Source organism: Mirounga leonina, unplaced genomic scaffold (assembly GCF_011800145.1).
Source record: "Mirounga leonina isolate KUSES-001 unplaced genomic scaffold, KU_Mleo_1.0 Mir_176, whole genome shotgun sequence".
NCBI lineage: Eukaryota > Metazoa > Chordata > Mammalia > Carnivora > Phocidae > Mirounga > Mirounga leonina.
This window is the reverse complement of record NW_023270454.1, coordinates 21605135-21617650: the sequence shown is the minus strand read 5'-3', so window position 1 is coordinate 21617650 and position 12516 is coordinate 21605135. Positions and strand designations below refer to the sequence as shown.

Genomic DNA, 12516 nt, shown 5'->3' with positions numbered 1-12516 from the left:
CTCATTGTAATTCCAAGTATTTGGGTAGAGAAGGGAGGTGAAAAGTAATTCTGTGATGTATTCACAGGTTTTTACTCTGTGAAGTGTGGGCCTATTTAGAGCAAGGCCAGGTGGTTTAACTGTTACTTGAGAAAGCATATATCAGATTGGGCTCTTTTTTTAAATTACTTGTTACAAATGTGGCATTTAAAATGCTATTTCTCTTACAGATACATTTGAGGCTTATTTAGTGCCACAGTCTAAAGTATATGACATCTAGTGGGAAATATTGAATTTTTACTTTTACTCCTTTGTATTGTGCTTTTTGATGATTTCTTTTGTCATATTGAACATGATTCAGTAAGTTAGAATATGAAAAGGTGGATTATCATGTGCACGATTAAGAAGTGGTATTTTTAAAAAGTTGTTTGCATGGTTATATTTGTCTAAGATTCATGCTTTCTTTCATCAAGGAATATGTATTGAGCATCTTCTGTGTGCTAGGCATTATCCTAGGTTTGAGAACTTTAGAGATGAACAAGACAGATAAGTCCCTGCTCTCATGATTCTCCTTGGAAGAGGGGGAAAGGTTAGAGAGTAAATGCAAAGAAAAGATAATTTCTGAAATTAAATAGAGTGTTGTGCATAAAGAGCTTAAGTTAGGATGCCTTAGTCTGCACATGACAGAAACTCCACTTAAACTGGTTTATTAAATAGTAAGGAAGTGTATTCTCTCATAACTGGGAGGTAGGCTGGACACCAGGCATGGTCAGATCTGCAGCCTGAGAATTTCATCAGGGATCCGCTTCCTTCTCTCTCTGCCCTGCTGTTTGCAGTAAAAATGTTATCCCAAGGTTGCCTCCCCTTGTGAATGGAAGATGCCTATCAGAGTGGACTCAACATCTCAAGGAAGGAGAGGGAGGGCGTGCTTTTTCTTTTTTTCTCCCTTTTAGGGTCTAGTAGACCTTTTCCAGAAGTTACTCAAACTAGACCGAAACTGGCAGGGGAATGTGGCTACAACGTTTGCCTCAGATTAGTGGTAGGATTGGGGAATTATGTGCCATGACCATCATAGAGAATGGCTGGCAGGGGCATCCGGGTCAGCTTGCCAGAATGAAAATACCTGTGTATCAGTAGCTTCTTTGTAACCCAGGACTAATGACAAACAAAGGGGCAATAATGATTAGATTACAAATGAACCTGAAGAGTAATGGAATAAAATTTATTTACTACATGTAATTGTAAATTTGCCATTCACTTTTTAGCATTTCAGCATAGTAAAAGATTCTGTATTATGCTTTTATGTTTTTCTTAGATATTTTTATATGCTAAACAATAATTGAAATTAGAATCATAGGATTTTTACATTGAAATGGATCTTAGGGTTTGCTCTCTTAGCCTGTTCACTTTTTAGAACTTTAGAGTGCATGAATAAAGTCATCAGTTTGTGCTAGGTTTCAGGAGCCTTGATTAAAGGTCTTTTAGATGGAAATGTTTCTATCCACAAATATGTCTGTAAACTTTTACAATTTGGAGATGGTGCAGTGTTCACTAGTGAGGTACTTAGCTTGGCCTGGAATGTATAGTGGATGTTCAGTGAATGTTGACTGAAATCCTTCATAGCTAGAAACCCATGTTCAAGACTAATTCAAGTGTTAATTATGTTGAGTAAAGAGGCTACATTTTAGATTGGCATGTGTATCACTTTTTATTCTTCTAGTCATTCATTTATCCAACCAGAATTTATTGGGTATCTATAATAGGTCAGGCGTTGTGGGATACAGAGATAAGATGAGAAAGACATCTTGCCCTCAGGGAGCTCAAGGATCCAGGTAGGGGGAACTAAGTATTATTAGGACAGAGTGGATTTGCAGGAGGTACCCAATGTACCCAGGATGAGAGCCTAACCTGGCTTTGGGCCACCAATAGGTAAGCCTACCTGGAGAGGGTCCAGCTGACTCTTGAAGAATGGGGATTAGCCTGGGGAATGAGAGCATGGGGAGACAAAGAGGACAAAGCTTAACAAAGGCATCAAAGCAGGAAGTTATTCGCTGCATGTGGAAAACTACAGGAAGTTTCTTCTGGATATATATATTTTTTATTAACACATAATGTATTATTTGTTTCAGGGGTTCAGGTCTGTGATTCATCAGTCTTTTTTTTTTTTTTTTAAAGATTTTATTTATTTATTTGAGACAGAGAGAATGAGAGACAGAGAGCATGAGAGGGAGGAGGGTCAGAGGGAGAAGCAGACTCCCTGCCGAGCAGGGAGCCCGATGCGGGACTCGATCCAGGGACTCCAGGATCATGACCTGAGCCGAAGGCAGTCGCTTAACCAACTGAGCCACCCAGGCGCCCCTGTGATTCATCAGTCTTACACAATTCACAGCGCTCACCATAGCACATACCCTCCCCAGCGTCCATCACATAGCCACCCCAACCCTCCCACCCCGCTTCCACTCCAGCAACCCTCAGTTTGTTTCCTGAGATTAAGAGTCTCTTATGGTTTGTCTCCCTCTCTGGTTTCATCTTGTTTCATTTTTCCCTCCCTTCCCCTATGATCCTCTGTCTTGTTTCTCAGATTTCTCATATCAGCGATATCATATGATACTTATTTTGCTTAGGATAATACCCTCTCGTTCCATCCACGTTGTTGCAAATGGCAAGATTTCTTTCTTTTTTTTTTTGATGGCTGCGTAATATTCTTCTGGATATATTTTAAGGCTAGAAGTAGGAGAGAGAGGAGGCTGGATAGTGAAGCAGGGACTGAATATGGAAGGAGCTCACATGCCTGAACTAGGAGTAGCTGGAGGCTTTTGACTACCATGGTCAGATCTGTGGAGTCGTCCCGGGGGCAAGGAAAGAATTAGGAGGTTGCTGTGCTGGTGTTGGCAAGATGTAGTAGGACCCTGGTGACATAGTGGCGGAAGGGATGGAGAGGAGAGGGGGGCATCGATTTGAGATCTCTCTGAGGTTCATTCTGAAGGTTTTAGTGAATGATGGGATGGGTGGGTAAGGAAGAGGGGAGAGTCAAAAGTGCTTCTCAGGATTTTAGTGATGATATCTGTGCGGATATCCTCATAGAGCTTCACAGGTCTACATGATCAAGATACAGAAGCAAAACACCCTAATCTGGAGAGAGACTTTGTGAAGTTAAAAATGATACGAATAAACTCTGTACAGTATCATTGAATATTTTTTAAAAAGGCATTATCAAAAATAAATCTCACAAAACCATAATGCCTAAAGATTTCCTCTATAAACAGCAAAGGGCAGTAACTCAGGTAATGTGTAACAACTAGAATTAGATCTAAATAGCTTTTACAACTCTCTTTATTTTTATTTTTTTAAATAATTTTTTAAAAAAGATTTTATTTATTTATTTGTGTGTGAGAGAGAGAGAGAGAGAGCACAAGCAGGGGCAACTGCAGGCAGAGGGAGAGGCAGGCTCCCTGCCGAGCAAGGAGCCCAATGTGGGGGACCCTGGGATCATGATCTGAGCTGAAGGCAGATGCTTAACCGACTGAGCCACCGAGGCATCCCTACAACTCTCTTTGGTATGTGTTTTAATTCTTAGTATTTACTGGAATTTGTAAACTATTAATGCAATCTGTGGCAAGCTGTTTGTTACTGTTTTTGTAGCTTAACATGAAACATAAGGATTAAAACATTTTTAAAGCAACACATGATAGAGATTGAATTTGTTGAAAGCAGATACAGTTTTCTGGGGAAAGAAAATTCATATTAAAAAAGACGCATATGGAATATATGAATTAGCAAAGTATGTCTTATAGCAATACCTTAAAAACTAGAATATTAAAAACTGCTTGGCAAAGGACTAATTTTTTACACAAATATGTAAATTAAAGTCAGACTTGTTTTTGTCTAAGCTAGGTCATGCCTAAGTCCTGAGAGCTGAATTCACTCCTTGAGAACTAAGTACATGGCTTTATACTTGTGTGGCCTCAGGCCCTGCAGGGCTTTACACATCGCCGGAGCCCTATAGGTGAATTAGATGTGGCCTTTGTCCAAAGTCCAAGTCTACATTCCAAAGTGTCTTCACTTCAGACACAAAAGAACTTTGAGATGATACAAATCCTATCTGTCTACAAGATCCGAGAGAGTAGGATAGAGGAATGTGCCTTTATATAATATTTCTGTATTTCTCAACCTTTCCTTTTTCCTCCCTTTTTTTAGAGGGGAAAAAACATGCTGAGGCAACAGACACATAACCCAGTCCCTTGTCTTCCTGCTGTATAGGCATACATACCTCTTTCTCATTAACTATCTCCCTTCTCTTATAACACTGGTGGATGCCCCCCGTCCCCCCCCCATCCCTCCCTGGGAGGTGGCAGGATACTTTTGAGATATTTTAGCTCTTAGGAGAACAGCTTCTTTCTGAGATCTTGTCAGAAATAATCTCCAGGGAAGCATGCAGTTAAATGTACATCACTATTATTATTTCTCTCCTCCCAGGGTTTGTGTTTACAAAGGAATTTTGTGTAATTATGGATTCCTGTAGGCTTTTCTGATAGCTTATGGTCGCTGACAGTGTACCATGGCTAAAAAAGAAATGAACTTTCAAGAAATCCTGAGGCTGTTATGTTGTTTTTCTAACAGATACTGGATTAAGGTGAAGGATTAGTGGTTTTGATGCTGCTTCTTTTGTCTTTGAAACTCAGTGGATCCAAACCCTTGTGCTAGGTGTCTCGTAGGAGTCAACATAATTTCTAGACTGCCTTCATCATTTTAAATTGAAGTTTTCTTTCCCTACCATTAGATAATTTATGCTTCCCTATGTCTTGGGTCATTTTATGTTGTCCACACATATGAGCTCAAACCTGCTGCTTTCTCTCCCTAAGTTCCCTTCTCTTTTCTGCTTTCCTGTTTCTTTCCACAAGAGAGGACCTTATTTATGATCCTTGAATGCTTCACTAGTTCAGTGAGTAAAGGAGAGCGGTCTTATAGCACTTTTTAGCAGGCAGTGAGATAGAAGAATATCTGGCTTTAGTAAGAAAGGCTGGTATGGAAGTGACTTAGGTTTGTGGATGAAGTTACCACAGATGACAAAGAGGAGTAGAACTTGGACTAGAATATCTCTGTAACAAACCCATGTCATTGACTAGCCCTTTTGTGATCTTTCTTTTGTCTTGCATTCCCTCAGCAGCTTCTATAGTTTGTGTCCTAATTGTTTCCTGCATGAGGGTCATGCTGTCCCCGAGAACAAAGCCTCTGTGTCCGGTGCAGGCCACTCATGCCCATGGCAGCCACTGCCGTGCTTATTGAATGAATGCTGCTAACCAAGTGGGTCCTTTTTAGCAAGTGCTCATTGCTATTAGTCAAAAGGGGTAACATTGTGACTCTTCTAGTCATGAGTAGAAATCCAAAAAGAAAACAAGCTGCCCACAAGCATGGACCAAAAAAAGCATGGACAGCATCAGATACTGAACCTAATAATGCCACGGGTATTACAGCTGGGCACGTGGCATGTTCACTGTTTTGATGTGGTAACGGAAGTACGTTTTATGATTTGCTTAGGTAAGCTGCTAGGGGAGGTAATGGAATGTTTTAGGCCTGCAAAAAATGGCTGGTTGTGTTGCCTACAAAATATAGTGAATGGCAAGAAAATGGTATTGGTATTTTCACAGCAGTGGCTTGCAGTAGTGTCACTTTTCCTCCTTTGTGTTTTAGGTGAGATGAGTGAGAGCCGAGCAAAGAGAGTTCGAATAAAAGAGGTAGACGGCTGGACTCTGAGGATGCTGATCGATTATGTTTACACTGCAGAAATTCAGGTTACGGAAGAAAATGTACAGGTGAGAGTAAACCCCTCATACCATTTGGTTCTTCGTACATGCCAGTTTTTTAAATCAAAATAGCATACCCACACCACAGGATACTTTTTGTACCAAAGTAATGGAATTCGTTGTTAAAACTGAATTTCTAAGGGACGTTTGGAATGATTACATCTTTCTAGTGATGTTTCTGATTTCAGTATCTTTTATAGTCTTGAAGTTCCAATCTTTCAGTTCTCTGAATGACACTTGTTTGTGAAAACGCTGTCATATTCATTTATAACTACTGATTGATGCTGCTCACATTTCTCTGTTCCCTTGAGGTTGAAATCTACAAAGAATGTTTTTGACTATCAACAGTCTTTACTTCTTTTTCTATTACAGCATATTCTGTGATTCTAGAATTTAGCTAAAATTTGACATTGCATTTTCTTTCTTTAAAGAACAAATGTTTTATATATATATGATGTAAATGAATAATACAGATGTATGTAGTGTAGAAGGTGAAAGTGCCTCTTTTAAACTGCCCTTCCTTTCTCACCTACCCCAACCCACACACATTGATCTATTCTCCTGCCCCAGAGGGTAGCTTCTGCTATCTGCTTGGTGTGAATCGTTTCAGACCATTTTCTATGCAATTATATATACCCATGCACTCACACCCATGCACAGTTTTCCTGATATAAGTATATTTTCACTATGCCTGTTATTCTGGAACTTGCTTTTTTCACTGTACAAAGTATCTTGAAGTTCTTCACATGTCAGTATATGTGGGCCCAGCTCCTTTTTTTGAATGGCATCCCATATGTTAAAAAGCATATATGATTTTTCCACCTTTATAAAAGTACTGCAGTGAATGGACATTTTTATGTTTATATCCAAAACTTCATGGATTAGATTTCTCAAATGTAATTGGTGGATCAGTGGGTGCATGCATGTTTTAATTTTTGATAGTTATGCCAAATTGCCAACTGAAAGTTTATTTATACTCCTTGTTCCAACAGGTAAACTGTGTTTTGAGGACAACAAAAAGAATTAGGACTAACTTCTTAAGAAATAATCTCTGAATTCTACTTGCTCAGATAGGAAAGTGTGGGCTCAATCTTTTGTCCCTTATAATTAGTTGAAATATAATACAAACTTTTTGAGTTTGGAGACTGAAATCTTTGGACATTAACTTGTTAAGACATGCTGTTATTAAATCTGAAATATTGGCAGTGGTGAAGCCTTCGGGTGATCTTTCCCAGGTGGCCTCATTTGCCTTTGCTTGGAAATCCAGTTCATGAGGTAAGGCATTTGAAACAACCTTGGTTGTTTGGATATTAAAGTCGTGTATAAAGGTGTGAATCAACTGCTATGCGAACTTTTTTTTTTTTTAACCTGGAGGAAAGTGTTTGGTTCATGTCATGAAGTAACAGTACCAACAATCTGATTTTTTCTGTATGGTTATGCTAGTTGCTGGATTTGGGGACATCATTTTCAACAAGATTTTATCTTGGTTTTTTTTTTGCTCCTTTTTAAAAATTCATTTGAGTTCATGGGCCTCATTGTGCCCTGTATCTGACCTTCAGCCAATGAATTGCTGTCATAAAATGTGACATGGGGGAAATTTGCAAAAGATGATTTAGGCCTAAGATGATTTAGGCCTAATAGACTGTGTGAATTCAGCCCTCAGTGCTGTTTGTAGTAGTTCTTGGTGGTGGAGACATTGGCCTATGAGGAACTGGGAGAATGCCTCTCTTGTTTCTTTTAATAACTGTCACGTTCCAGTCCTGAAATATTAGTTATCACAGCCTTTCAGAAAACCTCTTGCCATGTTGATTTGCCTTTTTTGTATATGTTCAGCTCCTATAGGAGTACATTCAAAGAGTTGTATTTGGCAGACTTACTAAATGCTTAATATTCATGTAGTTTTTATTTTTGGGGGGGTGGGGGAAGAGAGCTTAGCCTCATTTATATTCCATTGAAAAATACTTATTTTAGAAAAGGCAGTTTGGAAATAAAATTGATTAAAATAAGTTGCCTTTTCCGTAACAGGTATTTTTCAGTGAAATACAAAATTAGGGTTTACCTATCAAGATAGGCCAAACTGCTCTCTCCTCTGTCTTGTTTATTTTTGTCTGTGTACACTTTGTTATATCTTTCTTATAAGCACTGGTCACCTTAGGGAAGGGAGTGGTATGGTGGAGGTATGTGGTGTTCTTGTTAAAGTTAAGCTAAAATTTTAAATGGCCCCAACTGGGAGCCTGCTCTGAGTATATATATTTTGAGAGACTTGACAGTGGGAGTAGACCTTTCTGTAGTTCAAAAGTTTGTTGTTATAGGTATATTTTCTTATTAGACCTAGAATCAAGTCTCTGGTCAGGTAACCTCTCTTTTAATAAGTTTCTGTTTTAGTAATAAATAATAAGATACGATTTTAGGATAGCAGATATCTTAGTGTTTTACTTTGGGATTACATGTTTTGATGTAGAATCATGGTGCCATAGAATGTTGAGGTCCAGCTGTCTTAGTCAGTTGGTGCCTGAACAGGACCAAAACCCTGGTTTCCCTGATTCCTAGTTTAGGGCCTGTTCTGTGATACTATATAGTCTCCTATTACACAAATTAAAAAATATATATATCACAGTTGTTTGAAGTGAAGGTTGAACTTTGAGTCAGAATGAGGGATTGAATCAATTTGAAGCATTAACTCCAAAAAAAGAATAATTATTATTGTGTCGTATAAGTAATAGCACTTTAATTTCTTGGCTCTTCAGGGTTTCCCTGATTTTTTTTTTTTTTTTGATGCTGTTTTTTTTGTTTAGGTTTTTAAATTTTGGTTTTGAATTTAGGTATTTGCTTTTATTTATGGCAAGGTTGGGGAATAATTTGAACCAAATGAATTTGTTTGTGTATTTTTTTTAAAGGAAAAATAAAAGAATATATATCTTACCACGATCATGCTTTTAATTGAACTTTGTTGTTCCTATTGAGTAATTTAAATTTAACTTGTTTCTAGAGTTTCCAGTGAAATTTTATAAACATTATGTATCTGGGAACAGAGAAAATAAAGTCAAAGGCTTTTTAAATTTGAGGACATCATGGGGCACCTGGGTGGCTTTTTCGCTTAAGCATCTGACTCTTGGTTTCAGCTCAGATCATCATCTCAGGGTTGTGAGATTGAGCCCCACATCAGACTCCTAGGATTCTCTCTCCCTCTTTCTCCCCTCTGCCACTTGCTCGAGCTCTCTTAAAAACACATACACACAAACACAAAAACTGTTTAAATTTGGGGACATCATGGATTCCTTTGAGAATGATGAAAAACTATGGACCCTTTCCCAAGTAAAGTGCACATAGCCATTTATGCACAGAGTTTTGCATACACTTTTAGGTAATTCATGTACTTTGTCTCTCCCCGCCTCACTCTCCCACTGTTAAGAATACTTAGCTTTATATGTGTGTGTTTGTATGAAGGTTTATTTTCAGTTATGTACTAGGCATTTTACATATATCTCATTTGATATTCATCACCTTATTAGATAGGTATTAACTCCATTTTGCAATGGAAGCTCAAGAAGGCTAAGTAATTTGTTCAGTATCACATAGCAGCTGTTAAGTTGCCATTAACTAGTGTTGCTTAAAAAGAGTTTATAAATATGAAAATAAAAATACCTTTATAACTAAAAATATTTTTTTCATTATCTAAAAATTATTGGAGGTTTAACTCTTCTTCATTTGATGTGTTGATCAACATTTTTGGAGAATACTAAAGCAACTTGAATTTTTCAGAACATTTACTTCATTGCTAAATTTGTGGTTTTGTTACATACATTTTGACTTCTCAGCTTTTGTGTATTTGTTTTGGCTTGCTAAAAGAAGCTAAGAGTTTTCACTTGATGTAAGTGTGAAAAACAAAGGTAAGTATCTAGTGCCAGTGTAAGTAAATACTCTTATTTCCAAATTAATATTATATGAGTGTTCATCTACAAGTTCTGTCTACATTATTAGAACTTTTCTCATTTCAGAAGAATTTAAGAAGCATCTGATAATTGTGAGTGGATAGATTTTAAACAGTTCAGAAAACTTAGATGTTGCATAAATTGAAATTATTTGGGATAGAAAATCTCATCTTTTTGGAAAAGGAACAGAATTTAAGTGAAATTTTTCAAGAGACAGTTAAAATTAATTTTTGGCAATAAACACACCGGAGTATTTTACACCATCTCAGTACAGTAGAAAATTCAACATAGTGTGTCCATTTTGTTGGTGGTGTAGGGCAGGTTATTTTTGTTTGTTTCAGACCAGAAGTGCTAACAGTATATTGTATAACTTTTTACCAGTGAGGTGTTCCTAAAAAGAAGGCATCAGAGGGAAAGAGCATCCACAGTAGGAGACCTGTTGACATGGTTGACCACTTAATCAACAAAAGGCTATTAAAGTGGAGAAACCATCAAAAAAGAATACATGTATACCCCAAATATTTTATTTTAACTTACAACATGCAACTGTAAAATTGTATGACAATTTTTTGTTGTAAAACTAGTGTGGTTAGCTGCTCGGAGAGCCATATGCTTTTTTGCACATAGGACATCATAATGATGGAGCAACTCTAATTTTCTAGTTTTTAAAAAAGTGCAGCAAGAACTGAGACACTTGAAAACAAATCTCAGTGCAAAGTCATCTTAGAGTTACACAATTTCTCTTTTCTTCCCCCATGTGTAATTTGAGAGCTTTTTTTTTTTTTTGCAGTAACGCATTGATCAAATCATTCTAAAGCAATCAACTTAGTTTTCATAGAAATAGCTCTCTTTTTACACTTATATCTCATTGGATTATATATGTTTATTTAAATTATATAATTTCAGTAACAAGTGCAAGTACCATAAACAGATTTGGGAGTGAAACCAAGATGTATGAGTTGATAAAATGCAGCTCAGCTGGAGGGGCAGAAGTGTGCAAGCATATTAGAGAGTACAGAGAACTTGGGAGAGTTGGTTAGTTAGGTGAGCAGGTGAAGCATTGGCTGGTAAACCAGTGCTTTTGCTGTGTGTATTTCTGCATTGTGTAGATAAACACTGAAATGAGATTCCCATTAGATGGATATTTATTTTAAAATGGATATTGAAAACACCCTATCATTTAAGCAGACTGATGGAGTATCTGCTAAGTCTTCAGTCCTGTGCTTGGTCCTGATGCTACCAAAAATGAACAAGGAACAAAGCATAGTAAATAGAGGATAGCTGTTGGCTGTGCTATTGAAATACCACGTGACTTTGTCCAAAGTTCTTAACTTCTCTGAGCTTTATTTTCTTGTCTGAGATGGGATAAATTCTGTTCTTTCATATATAGGAGCTTGTGAAACATGACTCATTAGATAACTGGTTTATGTACAGGTGAGACATGCTGGGACCTCACTAAAAGCATAGTTGGGATTGAGGCTTGGGCCAGGAATGAATGGGGCCAAAAATAGGGGCAAGAATCTGGGAGAGCAAGCACTCAGTAAGTATTTTTAAATTTATTTTTAATTTTAATTCATTTATTTTTTTAAAGATTTTATTTATTTGACAGAGAGAGAGAGAGAGAGAGAGCACAAGCAGGGGGAGTGGCAGGCAGAGGGAGAGGGAGAAGCAGGCTTCCTGCTGAGCAGGGAGCCCGATGTGGGGCTCGATCCCAGGACCCTGGGATCATGACCGGAGTTGAAGGCAGAGGCTTAACCAACTGAGCTACCCAGTCGCCCCAATAAGTATTGTTTAAAATTGAGGGCAGCATGTAATCCGAATGAAAGTGCTCCAGGACGAGTGACAGATTCAGGTCTGAATGAGGTGCTATAGGAGGCATGGCAGCAGGAAGTCTTATGGTGGTGGTGGTGGTGGTGGTGGTGGTACCTGCTGTTAGGCTGCTGGCAGTGTCTTTGATCCAGGAAGAGCTGCCCTGAGTGAACAGTGAGTCAAGTCTACAGCCCCAAGCTCACTTGTTGGGAAAGAGACTTGGTAAACGCTAGGCAGTTGTAATACCATAGCTATGTAAAGTTGGGATTGTGGATGGCAAATCCAGGATCTGAGGCCATGCTTAGTTGGGCAGGGCTTTAGGGCTCACAACGTGGCTTGGTAAGCATGAGGATGCTTTGGGAAGCAGACCACATTTAAGGCAGCAAGATTAATGACAGACTAGAAACACTGGTTGGGCTCCTAATAAACTTCACAGTCTTGGTCAGGATTAGTTTAAGACTGAATTGGACTGAACTTGAAGATCTAAGGCTTTTAACATCGTCAGCTAGATGAGGATAGATCAAGTAAGGATTAATAACTGTTTCACTGCTTCTTTATACATGGCTTGCTCTTTCCCTTTCTTATTTCTAAAGGTATTGAGTTTTCCCATTTTTCCAATGCCGGTGTTGATCCTTATGAATTCCAGTTTTCAGTGGTAATTCATTAAGATTTTATGGAGCATCTATTTTATGCCAGGCAGTGTTCCAGCTATTGGTGATACAGTATCAAGTAAGACAGACAAGGCCCTTGTCCTAAGAGCCTTTATAGCCTGTTACATTACAGGGTAATAGGTGTTTCTAGTGACTGGATAGATGTGTATGTTATCCAATGCACATCATTCCCAGGACCTAGGTCTCTAAGTGATAGACTTCTAATCAGAGGATTGTTTGGTGAGCATGAAATCATAGAGAAGGGAGGTTACTTCAAATGGATTAAGGAGGGCCCTAATGGACTGTTCTACTACTAATTCTACTACAAAACACATCTCTAGT

General features: G+C 38.2%; 1 protein-coding gene across 4 annotated transcripts in view; it reads left to right on the top strand.

Annotated features, from left to right (window-relative positions):
• KLHL2 (kelch like family member 2) overlaps nt 1-12516 on the top strand; it is a 102435-nt gene that overhangs the window by 26768 nt on the left and 63151 nt on the right. For 3 of the 4 annotated variants that reach the window (XM_035022766.1, XM_035022765.1, XM_035022767.1), the window contains exon 4: nt 5671-5792. The exons of the other annotated variant lie outside the window; for it this stretch is intronic. In XM_035022766.1, the coding sequence (XP_034878657.1) occupies nt 5671-5792 (122 nt within the window). The remainder of the gene's footprint in view (nt 1-5670; nt 5793-12516) is intronic. 4 annotated transcript variants of the gene reach the window in all.